General features: G+C 60.3%; 2 protein-coding genes across 2 annotated transcripts in view; one reads left to right on the forward strand and one right to left on the reverse strand.

Moving 5' to 3' along the window:
* Positions 1 to 1,583: 1,583 nt before the first annotated feature.
* On the forward strand, positions 1,584 to 4,282 carry LOC104282630 (proteinase-activated receptor 3-like). The gene is made up of 4 exons (XM_009880744.1): positions 1,584 to 1,607; positions 1,835 to 1,878; positions 2,097 to 2,209; positions 3,258 to 4,282. Exons 1-4 carry the CDS (start codon positions 1,584 to 1,586, stop codon positions 4,280 to 4,282), a joined length of 1,206 nt encoding a protein of 401 aa, XP_009879046.1.
* Positions 4,283 to 5,169: 887 nt separating this feature from the next.
* ARAP3 (ArfGAP with RhoGAP domain, ankyrin repeat and PH domain 3) overlaps positions 5,170 to 18,782 on the reverse strand; it is an 18,383-nt gene continuing 4,770 nt past the window's right edge. The window contains exons 5-33 of the mRNA XM_009880712.1: positions 16,837 to 17,106; positions 16,511 to 16,580; positions 15,783 to 15,903; positions 15,373 to 15,560; positions 14,388 to 14,494; positions 14,095 to 14,294; positions 13,853 to 13,938; positions 13,498 to 13,680; positions 13,093 to 13,255; positions 12,649 to 12,780; positions 12,420 to 12,573; positions 12,160 to 12,262; positions 11,723 to 11,921; positions 11,571 to 11,634; positions 11,109 to 11,272; positions 10,740 to 10,952; positions 10,472 to 10,577; positions 9,791 to 9,938; positions 9,544 to 9,612; positions 9,176 to 9,250; positions 8,945 to 9,059; positions 8,656 to 8,784; positions 8,357 to 8,490; positions 8,116 to 8,198; positions 7,844 to 7,879; positions 7,051 to 7,114; positions 6,824 to 6,961; positions 6,449 to 6,487; positions 5,170 to 5,736 (exon numbers count right to left, since the gene is read on the reverse strand). Of these exons, the coding sequence (XP_009879014.1) occupies positions 5,170 to 5,736; positions 6,449 to 6,487; positions 6,824 to 6,961; positions 7,051 to 7,114; positions 7,844 to 7,879; positions 8,116 to 8,198; positions 8,357 to 8,490; positions 8,656 to 8,784; positions 8,945 to 9,059; positions 9,176 to 9,250; positions 9,544 to 9,612; positions 9,791 to 9,938; positions 10,472 to 10,577; positions 10,740 to 10,952; positions 11,109 to 11,272; positions 11,571 to 11,634; positions 11,723 to 11,921; positions 12,160 to 12,262; positions 12,420 to 12,573; positions 12,649 to 12,780; positions 13,093 to 13,255; positions 13,498 to 13,680; positions 13,853 to 13,938; positions 14,095 to 14,294; positions 14,388 to 14,494; positions 15,373 to 15,560; positions 15,783 to 15,903; positions 16,511 to 16,580; positions 16,837 to 17,106 (4,120 nt within the window). The remainder of the gene's footprint in view (positions 5,737 to 6,448; positions 6,488 to 6,823; positions 6,962 to 7,050; positions 7,115 to 7,843; positions 7,880 to 8,115; positions 8,199 to 8,356; positions 8,491 to 8,655; positions 8,785 to 8,944; positions 9,060 to 9,175; positions 9,251 to 9,543; positions 9,613 to 9,790; positions 9,939 to 10,471; positions 10,578 to 10,739; positions 10,953 to 11,108; positions 11,273 to 11,570; positions 11,635 to 11,722; positions 11,922 to 12,159; positions 12,263 to 12,419; positions 12,574 to 12,648; positions 12,781 to 13,092; positions 13,256 to 13,497; positions 13,681 to 13,852; positions 13,939 to 14,094; positions 14,295 to 14,387; positions 14,495 to 15,372; positions 15,561 to 15,782; positions 15,904 to 16,510; positions 16,581 to 16,836; positions 17,107 to 18,782) is intronic.

Below are 18,782 nucleotides of genomic sequence, written 5' to 3' on the forward strand. Positions count from 1 at the left end.
CGTGCGCGGAGCCCGGAACTGCCGGGCCCGGCCCCGCCCTCCGCAAGGCCACGCCCCCCCGTGACTCGCCCATCAAGCCCCGCCCCTTCGACACGCCCCCTTTGGGGAAGCCACGCCCACCGCTGTGCCCCGCGCGCCGCCTAGTGGTCAGTGCCGCCGGAGCGCCGGGACACGGACACGGGGGGACGGGGAGGTGGGGACAGGGGGACACAGGGACATGTGGACAGTAGGGACACAGGGACATGGGGAGACAGGGAGATGGGGACATGGGTGGAAGTGGGGACATGGGGAGATGGGGACACAGGAAGACGGGGAGATGGGGACACAGGGACATGTGGACAGTAGGGGCACAGGGACAAGGGGAGACAGGGAGATGGGGAATATGGGAAGATGGGGAGATGGGGACTTGGGGACATGGGGACACAGGGGCACAGGGACACGGGGACATGGGGATGGAGGGACGTGGGGGCACGGGGGCACAGGGAGACAGGGAGATGGGGACATGGGGAGAAATGGGGACATAGGGAGAAATGGGGACATGAGGAGATGGGGACACAGGAAGACAGGGAGATGGGGACACAGGGACATGTGGACAGTAGGGACACAGGGGCAAGGGGAGACAGGGAGATGGGGAATATGTGGAGATGGGGAGATGGGGACTTGGGGACATGGGGACACAGGGACATATGGGCAGTAGGGACACAGGGGGCACAGGGGCACGGGGACTCTGGGACATGGGGATGGGGGGACGTGGGGGCACAGGGACACAGGGTGACAGGGAGATGGGGACATGGTGAGAGATAGCGACATGGAGAGACGGGGACACAGGAAGACAGGGACATAGGGACACAGGGACATATGGGCAGTAGGGACACAGGGACAAGGGGATACAGGGAGATGGGGACATGGGGACTTGGGGACATGGGGACACGGGGACACAGGGACATGGGGAGACAGGGAGATGTGGACATGGGGAGAAATGGGGACATGGGGACATAGGGACATGGGGACACAGGAAGACAGGGACATGGGGACACAGGGACACAGGGAGATAGGGACATGGGGACACAGGAAGATGAAGACATGGAGACATCGACAGATGGGGAGATGGGGACATGGGGAGACGAGAACATGGGGAAACAGGGAGACAGGGACACATGGGGACATAGGGAGTGCTGGGGCACAGGGACACCATGTACACAGGGGACCAAGCCCTTGTGCGTGAGAACACATAGGACACTGGCCTCAGGATGTGGTGACACATGGCACACCATGGCACTGGTCCTGGCATGTGGGGGCATGTGGGGCAGTGGGGCCTGAGCCCCCAGGCATGGGGACATGTTGGGTCCCACGTCACATGGAGGATGAAGAGCCCCTGGCTTGGCAGGACCATGCTGTGGGGACACGGGTGCAGTGCTGAGCAGTGCCATGCGGTGGGGGGCACCTGGAACCAATGAGGGCTCCCCAGCCCTGTCTGTCCCCCAGTCCCTCTGTCCCTCTCTCATCCCCCTCCCATACCTTTGGGAAAATGAGGCCACCCAGCACTCGTTTGGCTGGCAGGAGGGGGACAGCAGAGTGGGACAATGCAGGGCGACCCCATCTACAAGGTGACGTCGGCTTTTCAGACTGTGGTGATGATCCCTGGGGATGTCTGGTCCAGGCAGGGCTGGGCAGGCGGGAGATTGCTGCAATGGGGCAGGGGCACATGTCACCGGGCTGCGTGCTGGCTGCCTCCTTCCTGCCCAACGCTTATGCATGTATAGCTCCACCTGCACGCTGTGGTTCACAACCGTCTTTCGACGTTGGCCTTACGTCCGCTTCCTCCTCCCCACAGTGTGCTATTGCGTGCCGGCAGCTGGAAATCACCCGTGACGTCCCGTGAGTGCTCGGCGGCGGTGACAGTGGGTGGTCATCTCGTGCTCTCCCGCCTGCCGTCTGGCCGCTCGGACCACAGGAACGTGGGCAGGACGTGGACACGACGTAGAGAAGAAAGAGGAAGGGTGCCAGCGGGGAGGGGGTTGGTGCCTGTCCTGCTGTGGTGACACACAGTGGGACCAGCCCTGTCTGTGACATTTGTGCAGACCCAATTTGTGCAGAGGCCACCCCACCGAGATGTCCCGGCCGGTGCTTCCACCCGGTTCCGCTGCTGCCTGTGTGGTCCTCCTGCTTGGCTGTGCCTGGCTCAGCTCAGCCACCCAATTCTCCCCAGGTAAGTTCATTGGTGGGGTCTGGGGGCTGATGGAGCAGGGCAGGGAGGCTTTGCTGGGACACCATGACATCATGTCCTGTGATACTTGGAAGGCATAGCTGGGTGTCACGGTGAAAGCTCAGGGCGCAGCTCTGCTGTGTTCCCTGGGTGCCTGTGTTGAAAACCTAAGACCTGAAACCCTGCCACACTTTTGGCAGCAAAAATCAGGTTACTGCTCTCCTTAACCTGAATTTCCCCTCTCCCCTGGATGCGGAGAGGTGGCAGAGGTTGTGGGAAACCTGTTGGATGTAACCAGGGTGCCCTGGGCTTGGGTGTCCTGGGCACCACCTGGGTGGAACTTTTGGAATCAGGAATGACGTGCAGGGGAGCAGAGCCCAGCTGTGATTTTTGAGCAAGCCAGAAAGGGGATTTGATCAGTTGTTTTGTCTGGTGCTGTGGGACCTTCCCGTTCTTTGCTTTTGTTCTGAGCCTGCAGTGGAAAGCCTCCGACCACAAGAAAATGGGAGGAGTGCACAGCCCTGGCTGCGGTGGGGGGCCAAGCTGGGGGGCTGGCCAGGAGAAGGAGGAGGCAGAAACCCCAGTGGGAGAATATCTCCCATCCCGGCATGGGTGGCCATACCCCAACCTTGTCCTGGCGTAGGTTTCCCATCTGTCCTTTTGATGCCGTGATGTTGCAGAGGTACCCATTGTGCTGGGCTCGGTAGGAAAAGGGATGTTGGCAGCACCGCGCGTCCCCGCAGCAGCGTGCAGGAGCAGAGCCCGTCTGGGCTGTGGGCACGGCGCCCGTCTGGGCTGGCACTGCTACAGTGGCACCGCCAGGAGAGCGGTGCAGGCAGCACAGGACGTGGCATGGCTCTGCACAGTGAGGGTGGAGGGTGTTAAGGGCCCCCGTGTCTCGAGCTGCTCCTGCCATGGGGCGGGGAGATGCCACCTCCTGCGTTTGCTGGCAGCTCTGCAGGGAGGGGTGACGTCTCCTGCATGGTCCCGAGTGGGAAGGGGCACTGGGAGGGGGCTCTGGAACTAACCGGATGCCTTGTGTCCTCCACAGCGCATAGCAAAGGGCGAGTCTTGATCCCCCTCGTTCCCCAAGAAGAAGCCAAGTGCCCCAGTGCCTCTGTGGAAAGTTTTCTCAACAGCACCCTCACCACTCGCCTCCTCCCTGCCCTCTACTCTGTGGTCCTGCTTGTGGGGCTGCCGGCCAATGCTCTGGCCTGTTGGGTTCTGGTGATCAACTTCAGAAGATGTTCCAGCACCCTCTTCCTGCTCAACCTGGCCAGTGCTGACCTGCTCTTTGTCCTCCTGCTGCCCTTCAAGATCTCCTACCACCTGTTGGGCAATCACTGGCTCTTTGGGGACTACCTGTGCCGCACCATGGTGGCCTTCTTCTACGGGAACATGTACAGCTCCATCCTCTTCCTCACCTGTATTGGCCTGGAGCGCTACATCTCTGTGGTACACCCGTTCCTGTGGAAGGGCTCCAGTTGGACACGGGGCAAGGCAGGTGTCTGTGTGGCCATCTGGCTGGTGGTGGGGCTGGGCATGAGCCCTCTGCTTTTGCACCCCCAGATACATCATATCTCGAGCCTGAACATCACAACGTGCCACGATGTCCTAGAAAAGGATAAACACATGTTTCTCGTCTACTATTTCCTCTCCCTGGTGGGAGTGGGCTTTGGCTTGCCCTTCGTGCTCATGACCATCTCCTACAGCTGCATCCTGGTGCAGCTTCTGGCCAAGGGGAAACGCTACGGGCAGTTGGTACGTGTCCTGGCCCTGGTCCTCCTGGTCTTCATCCTCTGCTTCACCCCCAGCAACGTGCTGCTCTTCATCCACTACATGCTGGAGGCCACGGGGTGCCACAACATCACTTACATCTGGTATGCCCTCGCCCTGGTGCTCAGCGCCTTCAACAACTGCTTCGATCCCTTCATCTACTTCTACATTTCTGAGGATTTTCGGGGCTGGGTCCGGGATGCAGTCAGCTGCTGCCCAGGAGGGCTCAAGACCTCTTCAGGGAGGGCTTCGGAGAAGATAGCCTTGCCCCTGAGGTCCAGCGAGCAGAGCCAGCTGTAGTCAGGGCCAGGGGGTGCTGGGCTGTGTCCCTCTGCCCCGGGGAGGGGGGACCCTGCAGCGTCCCAGGCTGGCAGCAGACTCGGGCAGAATATCCTGCCCTGGATTTGAGGTTCAGTAGGGCTTTGCCCCACTTTAGCAGTTCCTCTGACGCCGCTGGTGCTGCCCCCGTCCTATGGGTCCCCCAGTCTGGGTGTCCAGCCCTAGCACCCCAGTCTCCCCTCCTGCCAGACCCCGGCATCCCTCACCGCTCCTCCTGCAGTGACCAAACCCTCCAGAGTACAAATAAACCTTTATTTTTCCCTGCTGGTGGAAGGAACACATATAAATACCCGAGCTGAGCAGCAGCTGTCCTCCATCGCCAGGACTACGCGCCGGGAACACGTGGCCAGCCCTGCTTCTGTTGACCCCCCCTAAAATACGCTGGGTTAATTGCAAGAATGGAAGTGGGGGATGACTTGGGTGTCCTGACCCTGCCCCACGGGCCCAGTGCTGGGGAGGGGACATGGTGCCGTGTTCCCCTGTGCTGGCAAGCACCACAATGGCCCCCTGCCTGACACTATGCGGTGCTGCCAAAACATGCGGACAGGCTTTTATTCTCCCTTTTACTTCCTTCCCTCGGCACTGGGCCCAATGGCAGATGTGCCACCCATGAGCAAGACCATGTGTGGCAGCATCCCCAGCCCTCCCAAGAGGGGGTACCTCCCCTCAGCATCCCAGTCCCTCCTAGTCCCCTGGTCCCCACTTGGTCCCATTCCCAGCCCAGCGCTGGGGTCAGGAGGAGAAGGAGGGTTCGGGTTCCGTGATGTGGGAGCGTGGAGTACCCATCGTCGCTGCCGCCGGGTGCGACTTGACCCCCAGGTCGGTGTCTGCCCCTTCAGCATGGCAGGTCATGTCACCGGCTGGCCTGGCCCCGGTGTCTGGCCCTCGTTCTTCCTGAAGATGACGCTGCTGAGCTCCTGGATGAGTTTGTCATTGATGGGTGAGGGAGGCTGCATGTTCCTCTTCTTGGGGTTCTCCATGGACATCTCCACACTGGGACTGCTCCCTGGTGTGGCTACCTGCTCCCAGTCCCTGGGCAGTGCCAGGGAAGGCTCCATATTCCTCTCCAGAGAAGCCGTTTTGGTGGGTCTGGGCCCCTGGGCTGGAGCTTTGTCACTCTCCAGGTTCAAGCCCCTTTCAAGGGACAGGGCTTTGGGGATGGAGGGACCCACCACCCTCTGAGCTGGGCTGGCGGGCAGCGAGGAACGCAGCGGCGTGTCTGGGGGCTGCTCAGGGAATGGGGCCGGCTTCTTGGACCTGTCCACGGGGGGCATGTCCGACAGGTCTGCCAGCAGCCCTCGCCCTAGCTCCAGCGCGGCCAGCTCGGGGAAGTTGCCTACCTCCTCGTAGACAGGATCGACGTCTGCCTCCTTCTCCTGCTGCTCCTCCAGGGAGTCTTGGTGCATCTTCATGGGCTGGGGGAGGGTGGGGGCGTTGGTGTGAGGGGCACTGTCCGCACTGCTTAGCTGTACCCCGCCATCCCCCCTCACGTTGCCCTCCCTGCACTCGTGCGCTGCCCAGGGACCCTTGCTGCCTCACCGTCGGGTTGATGCCTGCAGGGAACCCACCCTCCATCAGGTCTCTTGGCTCAGTCCCAGTTGCCCTTTCTTCCCCTATCGCTGATGGAGGGTGAGCGTTTTGGTCCCTGCCAAGGCACGGTCCATGCCACCAGGCTGTGGCACCAGCCCAGCATCCCTTGGCAAAAGTGGTCTGGGGTGGGGAGGGCAGATGGGTGCCCATGCTGAGCACAAAGCCAGGTGAGGTGAGGTCCAGCCAGGTGGCCTCCAGGGAAATGACCTGATGCTGAGGAGGACCCAAACCTATTCCCTCACATTTCTTATGTTAGTCCCCTCTGGGCCATGTGCACCCAATTGGAGAGGCTCTGGGAGCTGGGCTGGACTGTTGTGGTCTTGCTTGCACACACCAGAACCATGCAGGGAACCCATCCCCGAGTAATGGGACGCACAGAGCAATGGGCACCCCCTCCTCTGCCCTACAGCGTGGGCAGGATGGCCCAGGCATGTCTCTGAGTGCAGGTGGGATGCTGCAGGCGAGCCCTTGCTGCCGTAGCCAGGAGGCACGGTGCAAAGCCAGCAACGGACATGCTACACATGTGTGGGTACTTACAAAGAACATGGACAAAGTCCTTCGCGTGTGCAGGCGGCGCTAGAAACAGAGGAGACGGGCAGAGGTAAGCACATGGTAGTGCGGAGCAGGGTCACGGATACCTCGGCAGGTAGAGGACGGGCAGCGGGGTGCAGCACCCCACATGCCCTCACAGGGCTCTGCACACACGGAGCGGTGCCACAGACAACAAGCACAGCATGCAGCACGCACACACCGCCGAGCACAGGGACACACACCCAAAGCATCCATTGGTGCCAGGCAGTGCGCACCCGCCTCCAGGGCCACCATGGGGTGGGCACATGGTCTCGGGATGGGTGCGTGGAGCTGGGTGGGTGCAGGGGCACCCGTGGGCAGGGGTAGATGCAGGGGCTTTACCAGGGTCTGGTTGGCGGAGAGCATGGTGGCGTCGGTGCTGTCCCCATGCAGGGGCACCAGCGGCATGGTGCCGAACTTCTGCTTGGCGAGGTCGGAGGAGGAGCGCCGGCGCATGATCACGGGGCGCAGGTCATCGTGCTGTGTGCAAGGACAGGGCAGGAAGGGGGAGTCATGCTGGGCTGCCCTGCCAGCCCCCTCCCAGCCCAACCCAGCCTGCCTGCACCCACCTGAGCCTTGAGGATGCTGGTGGTCCAGTCCCATAACTCAGCCTGCCCCGAGCACACCAGGTACCTGCAGATGAGTCAGCTGAGAAGCTGCCAGGGAGCAGGGCCAGTGGGGCCCCCATCTCCTTGTCACCTTGCCCGTGAGCCTGGGGCTGTCAGCCACAACTACACGTAGTGGGGCTGCACCTCTGAAACTCTCTGCACTCCCAAATTGCTGCTTTGGGGCAAGGCGAGAAGTCATTGGGCACCCATGAGGCACCTCGGCTCATCTACCCTTGCTGCCCTTTGAAGAACATCTCAGCCCCATTTCGGGGACAGGTGACATGCTCAGCTGCTGCCCCAGCACTGGGGCAGTGTCAGGGAAATGGGGACAGGATCAGCAGGACGCACGAGTGTGCCCAGGCACCCTGTGGTACCAGGGAGGCCAGGGCAGGGAGCTCAGCTCGGTGCAGGTGCACATGGTGTTGGGTGCGTGGGGACACAGAGCGGAGCTGGGTGAAGGCTGGCAGGCAGCACAGTCATGCAGGTGACACGCACACCTGGACAGGGTGGCCAGGTCCTTCCAGACCTTGGTGGTGAATGCATGGAAGACACATCTCCCCAGGGTGCTGGTGTGGATGGGGAGGTAGGAAGGGTGTGTGGTACGGAGATGGATTGTCCCTGGACTGTGGCCCCCACTACTCTGTCCTTTGAGTGCCACCAGCTCTGCACTGTCCCCAGCTGTTCCACTCCCACCAAAACTGGGGACAGATCTCAACAACCCCCCAGCCCCAGGGCAGCAGGGGCAAGTACTCACAGGTGCTGCTTGTCCAGGGTCAGTGTGAAACCCCACCTGGGGAAAGGAAGAGACAGGCTGTGGGGCAGCACTGCCAAGCTCAGACACAGCCATGGGTCTGCAGGCAGCAGGGTCGGGGGCTGAGCTCGCCCCATGGGCCCAGGCTTGTCATGCCTTTGGGTCCTGGTGGAGCTTGGCATGCTCCCAGCAGCTGGTTTCACGTGCTGGGTGCTGGAGGCAGGGACCAAGGAATGCATGGCCCCAGGGCCACGGCCAGGGAAGGTCCCACTTACTGGGCTGGTGGCTTCAGCTTCTTCCTAATGCCCATGTAAACCTTGGCTGCATCCAGGGGCCACTCGCGCTCCGGCTTGACACTCTGGGGAAGGAGATGCACCGGGTGAGCCCAGCCTGATGCCAGCCTCCCTGCCAGGAGAACAGCCACCACCGTGCCACAACTGCCCCTAGGGTCCCTCTCCCTGCCTCTCCCTCCTGCCCTCGGGGCGCCGGTCCGTCCCCACAGCATCCCCCGGGTACCCTCTTCTCCTTGAGCAGCAGCAGCCTCCGGTCCCGGATGACAAAGTAGCGCTCCTGAAACTTGTTCCCCAGCAGCTTGGGGGGCTCCTCGCGGCATTTCAGCAGCCCGCACTTGGGGGTCTCACGCTTAGCGCCTGCCCAGTGGGAGGAGACAGGGGTCAGGATGTCCGTGGGTATGTGAGGGTGGCTGTGGGTCTCAGGGATGTGCCCCTGATGGGAGGTGGCCAGGGGAAGCTGGGGCAGAGCTGTCCCCCTCTGGGGACACCCCTAGGGGCTGGGACCCTCTGTCATTGCCTTACCTGTGAAGAGACAGCTGCCCTCCCCGATGGGGACCTTCTTCACCAGCAGGTACGCAGCACTGGGCTCCGGAAGCTTGCACCACTGCAAAGCCTGCTCCAGCACCTTCTCCTTGGGGTGCAGGGGCCGCTCTGGAGAGGCAGGAACACTATCACCACTGTGTCTCCTCCATTGTGCCAGTCCCTGTCCCCGCTGCCACTGGCAGCAAGCTGACCCCCATATCCCACACCTCCTCCTCACCAACCTGGTTGTGCTGAGACCATCTCCCCGTGCCATCCCCACCATGCTTACCCAGCTCCCCGTTCTCCAGGACCTCGAAGGTCAGCCAGATGTCCAGGCTGGCCGCCACATTGCGCATTTCCAGGACCTGGTTGGTGAGCTCCTCTGCCGTCATCGTGGGGGACACCTGCGGCCGGACACACATGGAGCTGCAGTGGGTGGTGGCAGGATGGGTCCCAGAGCTGGACCAGGAGCCTGCATCCCTCCTCGCTTCCTCCAGCATGGCCCTCCTTTGGGACTCACCTTCAGGGTGACGCAGCAGTCAGGCAGCTTCTGTTCCAGGTAAACCTCGATGATGAGGTCCCCTGCCTGTGAGAGCTGGGGGAAGAGCAGGTGGCATTGGTGCCATGCTGGCATGGGTGCTGTGCACATCCCCTCTCCCCAGGGGCTGGCGATGGTGTCCCAGGGAGCTGGGGCTGCTTCTTCCCTGGGCAGGATCCTCAAGGTGATGGGAAAAGGGGAGACAAGTGGGGGAAGGTCCTTCCCCAAATATCTGGTGTGGGATAGTGGGGACACAGGGTGGGCAGCTGGGCATGCCCCCATCCTCCAGGCAGTCCCACCAGCCTGGGGGTTTCTGATGTGATGGGGGACGGCAAGTACATCCCCAGTACCTGGGTGTCCTTCCACGTGGTGATCAGACTGTTCTCCAGATCCATCTGGGATACTTGGTCCTCGTCAATCTGCCAGAGGAAGGGTGCACAGGGTGAGAGTCAGTGTGGAGTGGGATATGGCTGGAGGACGCATGGCCAGGATGGAGGGATGCAGGGGGAGGCAGAGGTGGGCAGTACGGGGGGATACAAGGGGAGTTGGACAGAACCAGCATGGAAGGGGCAGGCAAGGCCCTTGCAGGGAGCTTACGTTGAAGATGCTGACATAGTTGTCAATGAGGTCTTCCATCACCTTGACCTCATGCTCCCCTTTGCCATCGGTCTGGAAGAGGCTGGGTGCAAAAAGCAGTGACAGGTTCTTGGTGTTCATCTGGTTGAGGTCTGCACATTTCTGTACCCTGGGACAAGGAGGACAGAGGTGAGGGACTGGTCCCACTATGGGTGGGGTTTCAGTCCCAGCCACCCTTCTCTGCCTCGTACAAACTCTCCTGAAAACCAGCCCATTTTTTCCCAGCTCCTCTTCAAGCTGAGCAAGTCCTGTTTGGAGAACTTCGAGCTGCCACCAAACCAGACAACAGCCCTGCCTCATACTCCAAGTTGGGGATGGGAATTTGTTTTTTTTCCCTTTTTTGGGCACTCATTGAAGATTACATCCTATAGGAGGGTGTCACCTACTCCCGAACATCCTGTCACTCCCCTATTGCTGCAGGATGACTTCGGGAACTTTTGAGGTGTCCCAGAGTAATGTACTGCAGCACAACCCAGCACCATCTGGGGGACTGGTGGGGCAGGGCACAGGCACTGGGCTCTTCCCCGCTTGCAGGGATGAGATCCAGTGTTTTCCTTGGGCAGTGAGGAGACCTCATGCTATTGGCTGGCCCTGGGGACCCTGGCTGGACCAGGGGACCCAGCTGGGAGGTAACCCACTGACCGGTAGAGGTGCCCAATCAGTGCAGCCAAGGTCTTGCGGTTGAGGCGAGGCAGGCGATGAATGAGCTCTCTGTACCTCTCCAGGCGCTGGGGCTTTGAGGAGATTTCTGGAGGAAGGAAAACAAGCTGTGGACCATTTCTGAGTCTGGCAGACACAGAGCTGACATGGCTCTAGGACTAGTACCGGGATCCTGTCCTGAGGGACACCAGCCCCGGGGTTCGCTGGCAGGAAGCCCAGCATGGGAGCAGGGGTTGGGTGAAGGAGGTACCTGCAGCCTCCTTCCACTGTGGGTGCAGCTCCAGGGTGAAGACGGGGTCCTCGAGCTCACGGAAGAACCTCTTCAGCACATCGGTGACGTCTTCAATGAAGTTGTCATTGATGCGCAGCTTGACGTTGCGGGCATCCCGCCGAAACTCCTCCATCAGTACCTTGATCCGGGACTTGGCTCCATTCTTGCGGTAAATCCCCTCATGCCGCAGCCCTGGGGCAGGGACATAGGGTCATGGGGACCCAAGTCTACTCAGAGAGTCCCCAGTGGGGCTGGTGCCCCGAGAGTGGTGCCTCCTGCCTGGACCCCTCCACAGCCCCGTGTGTGCCAAGGGATGTTCTGGCAGTGATGCCACCACACTGGACTCACCGTACTGCGTGATGAAGGCAATGCAGCTGTCCACGATGATGGGGATGTCCCCCCGGCTCAGCTGCTGGTCCCGCAATGCATTACCTCGTCCCCCTGCTGACGCTTGGATATCAGCGTACCACGCCGCTGAGTCCGCCCGTGACAAGCCCTGCAGGTAAAATGTCCTGAGAACGACAAGGGCAGAGAAGAGGGAATGAAGGTTGCTGGGGGGGAGGGGGGCAGGTTACCCCCTCCTGCCCATAGGCACAGTCTTGCTCTGGGACAGGGAGCAAGGCACAGCCAGGCTGAGCCTGGTGAGACACCCCGGGCTGGTGTGACCTCTGTAAGCCCCTTGGCCAAAGCCCTGCTGTTCCAGCAGCATCCCCACCATGGGGTTGGGACCCACACATGAGTACCTTTGCCCTGAGCAGACTGCTGGGCTCTCTTGGTACATTCCCCATCCTTCCCGCAGCCACGACTCACCTTCCCATCTCCACCAGGATTAGCAGCTCCTTCTTCTCTGGAGTCTCCGTTGGGGGAACCAGACCTGCATTGGGGTGAGAAGTAGAGGGGTCAATGCTGTGCATGGCTGCCCACCAAGTGGTGCCTGTCCCGGGCTGTGGCATGGCACTCACTAAGCTCCTGCAGCCGCCGGAGGTTGATGCTGTCCTCTGCCCCATTATCCTCGGCGGGGCAGATGAAGAGGTGGGCTTTCTGCAGGATGAAGAAGGCCTGCTGCCACTGCTCGGGGTTGAGCATGCACTTGTAGCGCAGCTGGCCCACACGCTGGAACTCATAGCCCAGCAGGCAGTGACAGCTCACGGGCGTGAACCACTGTGGGACGGAGCAAGAGATGAGGCAGGTAAAGACAGGGCTCGGCCCCCAGGCGAGGATTGCCCCTGAGGATGGGGGCAGGTCACCGGGGAGGATGGGAGCCCCTGCAAAGGGAAGGAGGTTGCATGCGACACAGGATGAAGAGCATGAAGAGCTGGGAGGAATTACAATGGGGAAGCAGGGATGGAGTCCAGGGACCCACCAGCAGCACGGGGTGTCGGGGCTGGGGCTCGCTCACCTTGCCGATGGCACTGGCCCAGGCTTGCAGCGTCTCCAGTCCGTTGGTTCCCAACTGTTGCACTTTTTCCCCAGTGAGGAAGAGCTCGAGGGTGAAGCGAAACCTGCAGAGGACGAACCAGTCCGTCAGGGCAGCCCCCTACTCTGAACCCACACCCAGATCCAGACCAGACCATTGCACCAAGCAGGGAGCAATGCCCATCCCTGCCCTCTGTGTCATGGGCTCTCTGGGCAAGCAGTGGGGGCACGGTTGGGGGGTACCTTTCGGTGGGGCCAGGGCTGGTGAGTGCCTGGGATCTGCTCACACCCAGGGAGATGAGGTCTCCGGTCTCAATGTGGCTCAGAGGCTCAGTGCATTTCTCCGTCTCAAAGAAGAGCAGGGCTCTCTCCAGGGAGCACCAGGTGCGCTGGAAGTCTGTGGGACTGGGGGATCAGTGACACCGGGGTGGGCACCCCACTGGCTGTCCCCTCCCCTGCTCCCCACACTTACCCTCTTTGCTCTTCTTGGCACCCGGGAGCCTGGTGGGGGCCACGGCCCGGTACAGGTACCCGCTGTGTGTCACTGGCTGCGTGATCTCATTGTAGACTCCCTCTGGACCCAGTTCCCGTGTGTGTGGGCTCCCTGCAGGCAACGGTGCTGAGAGTGGGGTGGGAGCAGGCACCCACCAAAACGTGGGTACTGGGAGGCAGGGAGACCCCACTCATGCAGGTGTAGGCAAGGGGATGCACGAGGCATGGGTTTCCCCGAAAAGGGTCTTCAGAGGAACCTGCTGCCTTGCCCCATCCCAAAAGAGGGGTGCAGTGGGGCAGGCAGGTCCCCCAGAGAGCCATAGCACCTAATGTCTGTCCCCAGCCCTGAGGCAGGCTGTGGAGGGCACAGGCAAGGAGGAAGTCCCCCCATCACAGGCAGATGGGGCTTGAGGGTCCTCATTACCTGAATGGTTCCTGGGCCGTTTGCTCTCCGGTCCCCACCAAAGGTCGGCCCCAGGGGCCACCTCACAGGCAGTGGGGTCAGCCGCCAGCCCAGCCTCTGAGGATGAGAAGAACTGCAGGACGGTCTTGAGCAGGGATGGTCCTGCCACTGCAGTGCAAAGTGCCTGGGACAAGACAGGCTCCTGTAGGGACTGCATCCTGGCTCATGGAGGCCCCTAGCCCACTGCCAGGGGTGCTCAAAGGCAGGCAAAGCAGGGCACAACCTCCCACCTGAGACCCCAAGACTGCTTGTCATGGGGGTGTGGGCACATGCAGCCAAGCAGGAGGTGTTGGCACCTCAGACCCAGAGCTCTGTAGTGGTTCCCAGCGCTCCAACATCCTGCCTGCATCCCAAGGTGGTCCCTACCTGGAGCACGTCCTCCTGAGTGGTGTAGTGGGGATGGGGCAGGCGGTACCGACCCTCTCGGTACTTGCGGGAGATGAAGTCCCGTCTCTGCTCGGCACTGGCATCTGGGTGGAGGGCCTCAGCAGCAGGGAGGCGAGCGGCCCAAAACCGATTGGCTCGGTCATTTCCCAGCACAATGAAGAGCTGCAGGAGAGTCCCATGGTCATGGTGAGTACCAGGGTCAGCTGGCAGGAGCAGGATGCCCGGCATCCCTGCATCCTGGGGGAGACCATGGGGCTGCTGCCCTGGCGGGTGAAGCAGGCTGGTGCCAGAGCATGCTGTGCCAGCCCCAGCATCCTGCCCTGAATGCCTCTACCTGTACAATTTCATTGGACCAGACGCTGGTGTCGAGCTTCAGACTTTGCACCTTGGAAATGTTGGAGCCCAGGCTGCGGTGCTGCCCTGTGGAGGAGAGCAGGCGAGTGAGCAACCCTTGATCCTGCCAGGAAACCAGCACCCAAGTCGCCCCCGTACACCAGCCAGCACCCTGCCTGCCCCAGGCAGGTCCAGCCCACACCCGCTGGGAGCCCCTTGTCCACCCCAGGAAGATGTACTGGCCTGCACACTGCTTGCAGATGACCACACACAAGTTGATGGAAGCCCAGTCAGGACTCTGAGCCCAGCAGTCTGCACAGTGTTTGTTGGCTTTGTTGGACCAGATCTTCTCTGCCACCTCATAGTCGTAGAGCATCTCAGCTATGGCCTCCTGCAGGGCCTCCATCCACTCCCGCTTCTCCCGCTCTGACTCTGCCACGAAGCTACGAGCACCAGCACAACTGAAACTCAGGGGCCTGGGGCTTCCAGCACCTGGATTCTCCCCCAACCTCGTCCCATCCGGATGCCCAGGGTACCTGAATATTTTGAAGGGGGTGATGAGCTCGAAGCTGCGGTTCTTGGCTTCGCGGATGGTGGAGCCGCGCATCTCAATCACGCAGATGGCAATGCCCATTTTAAAGAACTGCAATTCAGAGTGACACTGGCGTTGGCTCTGCAGCACCACAGCCATGGTGGACACACCACCCCGGACATGCCCATGATGTTGGAGGCAGGGAGGTGTGCCTGGTACCCCACTTCCATCACTGCTCTGCTTGGACCAGTCAGACCTAGTACCCTGCCACATCTCAGCCATCCCATGTGGGCTGACATACAGCATTCAGCAACTGTGTTATGAAATGAAATGCAAGTTCTGCCCACAGCCCCCAAACCGGCCATTCAAATCCCTCTGTTTTGGGGATTTGAGTCCACAGTGAGTCAGGCACACTCATAAAGCAAGCATCAACTTGAGCAAAAAATGCAGAGGCTTGATGCTGCTTAGTGCACGCCAGGCAAACTGGAAATGAGGTGACTGGAAAAAAAAAACCAAACAGGAGTGCTGAGAAAATTCAGCAGGCAGGAGGTGGGGATTTCCATGGTCAGGGTGCGACAGGGCCGGTAGAGACCTGCTGCTCCCGTGGGGCAAGCCCGCTTTGCAGCAAGTACTTTTGCCAGTGATTTTGTGGTCATTGATCCACCTGTCCTGTGATGGATTGGGATGCTTTGGTGCGACTAAGACCTAAGCACTGGGCAGAGATGAAGATTTGGTGATAGGAGATTGGGAGGAGGGTCTGCTCCTGGCCCTCTGTGCATCTCCAAGACCAGGTTCCCACTACAGCTGCCCTGTGTAGGATCTCCAGCTTCCCGCTCCACCATTCCTTTTCTCCTACCTGTCCTTTTCCTCTCTGCTCTCCCTTTGGCACTGACCTTGGCTAAAGTCCCTCCATCCCTCCAACACTCTCACCCTCATCCACCATTTGCACAGCCCTCTGTGCCAGTAGGGTGTCTGGTCCAGCTACGAACCTGCTCACTCTTGTACAGCCACATCTCAGGCAGGCTCAGGGCTGCGAACACCTTGGACTTCTGGCCCTTCAGCTCCAGGGTTCCTGACTTCTGGTAGTGAGCGGTGTTGGCGGGCCGGGGCCGGGAGCCCACCAGGCGCTGGTCCATCACCTTCTTCTGCAGTGTGGAGCACCACTCGTTCCTCTGGGCTGGGGACCAGGCATTAGGGAGTGGGTCTGAGCCCTTCCCAACAGCCCTGGCATGAAGCAGAGGACCCGGCAGGCATGGCAGGGGAGAGGTCCCCTTGCTAATCACAATTGCAATCATTTTGGGGATGGTGTGAGAGCTTCCCCCAGCATGCTGTGGCTGGAAGAGGGAGGCAGGGAAGGTTTGGGGGGGACTGGCAAGCCCGGGCCCAGGTTTTCACTTACCCTCATTCTCAGCACGGAAGACAAAGATCCGATGGCTGGTCAAGACCTGAAACTTGTTGTCCTTGGTGGAGCGAGCCATCTCGATGACAGACAGTGGGATCACCCCCTTGGGGTACGGCTCCTGGAATGAGCCCCAGGTAGGGTTACCCCCTCTTTGCTCTTTCTGTGGGGCACCTCCATAACCTGGCTACTGGCTTGCTGGGCACAATGAGACCATAAGCATGGGGGGAAGAGGACATGGTGGGGAGGCCTGCAATCTTCTGCAATAGTAGCTGCTCTGAGGCCATGCATGGTACCTGTTTCTGCACTGGTGCCACTGACATGGGACCAGCCTGGCTGGCTGTGTTGCAGGACTGGGGCAGCAGCGCCTGTCACCCCAGGTGGTGTGGTAGCCACCAGCATGCTGTGGCAGGCCTTACAGGGCCATGCAGAGCCCCCGCGTCAGGATGAGAGGATGTGGGACAGGAAAGGGTGGTTGATTCATCCCATGCACCTAACCCACAAAGCTCCCCCATCCTACACATCCCCCAGGTGCTCGGCTGTGCCCAGAGCCCCCTGAGCACAGGGGCCATGGCTGCTCCACCCTGGTGATGGTAAGGCATTGCTGGCTCCTTACAGAAGGACAAGGGGAGGCAAAGGGGATATGGCAGCTCACGTGGCATCAAGGCACCCTGCATAAGTGGAAGGGTGCACCCTCTCCACCCTGCCCGCATCCTGCCCCTCTGTACCTTCTCACTGCTGAAATACATCAGGTTCTTCCCGTCGAAGCGGACGTAGCGCCTCTGGAAGACATAGTTCCTGTTGGGATGGCAGAAAAATGGGGCTGTAGGCAAGGGGACAATTCCCTCGAGGACCCCACATCTGCTCACAGACCCCACGTCCCCCAGGGGTGGCTGCACAGAGACCCTTGAAGCACTGCTGGAGCACCCAAGTCCTCCTCCTATTGTGAGGAGGTCTGGCTGCTCCAATAGCATGGTGACCAGCCTGCCCATCTCACCAGCCTTGCCCAAGAGGGTTTTACCTGTGGCGACTGTCCCATAAGGTGGGCACATACCCCTGTGGGGAGAGCTTGTCCAGCCAGCCGCTGAGCATGGTGGGTCGAGGCTCAGAGAGTGATGTGAAGCTGGCGTAAGGGGAGATGGTGAGGTCATCCAGGACCTCGTCCGGGTAAAGATGGGCTGGCAGGCTGAATGGGGCACCCTCAGCCCGCGGTGCCTCCACGGTGGAGTACCCCTCCGTGTCATTCTGGATGATGCGATCGATGAGCCGTGATCGGGACTCCTCATCCTCGCTCCTTCCGTCACTGCTGCACTCGCTGCTTGTCCTGTGAGAAACCAGGCTGTGGGGAAGCTTGGCTGTGGCAGCACGGCTGCTCATCATGTGGGGTCCTGGTCAACGCCATCCCATTTGAAGATGTCTCACACTGCTCCTGGCCCCACACTGAGCTCCTCAGGGCACCCAGTGATGTGGGCATTTGCATCTCCATGAGCAGGGTGGGACAAGGGCTCAGCGCTCATGAGCCCCGTGGCCACAAGGCCAGTCCTACATGATGGCAAGGCTGGGGGTAGCTGGCAAAATGGGCTTCCCCACCTTAGGTAATACTGCACGGACCACCACACATCTCCAAACCTCTTACATCTCCCTCCTCTCTTGACACCACAGGCAGCAAACTGAAGCCAGGCAGCTCCCCTGCCCACATCTTTCTCCCTGCCCTGCACGCACCCCAGCTCCCTCCCCACTGGGGGCCTCAGCCTGCCCTCTCCCTCCACCCCTGCGGTTTCACAGCACTGAGAAGGTCCTTCTGCCACAGCATCCTCCCTCCTGCTCTCACATCCAGCTGAAATATTTCACAAAGTGATTGGGAGGGACAGACAGATGGGCTGGTGGAGCTCCTGCATCCATCTCCTTTTCTTGGGAAGTCATTCTAAAAACCCCAGCCAGGCCTGGTGAGACTATCCAGCTATAACAATAAAAGGAAATTGTAAAAATAAACTGCTACGCCTGCCCCTTCCCCTCAGCCCTCTCAGCCAGACATTTGTCTTTCCCCGAAAAGGAAATGTGCTGGAAAATGTCGGACGGTCCCAGGAGCTCACAGGGTAGCTGCCCAGGTGCAATGGTGATGGGCAGGAAAAGAGTCATGGAAGTGTCTGCTTTTGGCAGCTGGGACGCCTCAGCACCAGCAGGAGAGCACCCATGTCACTGGGTCACTTGTGGAATCCAGCGCCTGGACGAAGAAAAGGCTCCAAGAAAGGCAATGAGGATGGCCCATGCCCTGTCATAGCTTTTGTCTGAGGAGCACCTGAGCAAGCTGGCTACTTCCAGGGCGGAAAGGGTGAGTGATAGGGTGAGGTTTCTAAAGTCCTGAGCAGCATGAGAAGGGCAAAGAGGCATCTCCTGGCCACCACTGCTTCAGTCACCGGAGCTGGGGACCATCATACGGGGGACTCAGCAGGAGCAGGGTGCAGAACCACACGGGAAAGGAGTGGCTGACCTGTGGGACTCCTTGCCACGGGGTGTTGTAGATGGAGCAATTTATGGAGGAGAAGTCCACCGGGGGCTACTGAATATGAGAAACCACCTCCAGCTTACAAGTCCATGTGCTAGAATGCTTTTGGACCATGAGAATGACCCCAAACACCTCCCCTCATCATAAATTCTCCAAGCACCTGGTTTGAGCACTGCCTCATCGCAGGAGCCAAAGCATTGCATGGGACCTGTGCTTTGACCCTGGACAGGCACCTTATGAGACCATCAGACATCAGATGTTAGACGTGAAGTCTGCCTGGGAGGACGTTGGGCTGGAGCCACCCAGGCTAGGGGTCAGCTCCAGAGAAGTGAGATGGTGTATGGGGTGGAGGAGGTGGGTGGAGAGGGAAAATGACCTGTTTGGCTCCAGTGTCTGCAAGAAAGATGAGAAATGGCCATGGGTGGCTGGGAGGCTCAAAGCACAACGAAAATTGCTATTTAGTTAGCATAACAGAGCCTTGGCAGAGCGGTTCA

This window comes from Charadrius vociferus, unplaced genomic scaffold, assembly GCF_000708025.1.
Source record: "Charadrius vociferus isolate BGI_N301 unplaced genomic scaffold, ASM70802v2 scaffold822, whole genome shotgun sequence".
NCBI classification, from domain to species: Eukaryota; Metazoa; Chordata; class Aves; order Charadriiformes; family Charadriidae; genus Charadrius; species Charadrius vociferus.

What these genes read in the sequence shown, in the direction of transcription:
- LOC104282630 (XM_009880744.1), top strand. Translation starts at nt 1,584, where the DNA reads ATGCAGGGCGACCCCATCTACAAG. An exon ending in GAAATCACCCGTGACGTCCC is followed by an intron (nt 1,879 to 2,096) that starts GTGAGTGCTCGG and finishes CAATTTGTGCAG; the next exon opens with AGGCCACCCCACCGAGATGT. An exon ending in AGCCACCCAATTCTCCCCAG is followed by an intron (nt 2,210 to 3,257) that starts GTAAGTTCATTG and finishes TGTCCTCCACAG; the next exon opens with CGCATAGCAAAGGGCGAGTC.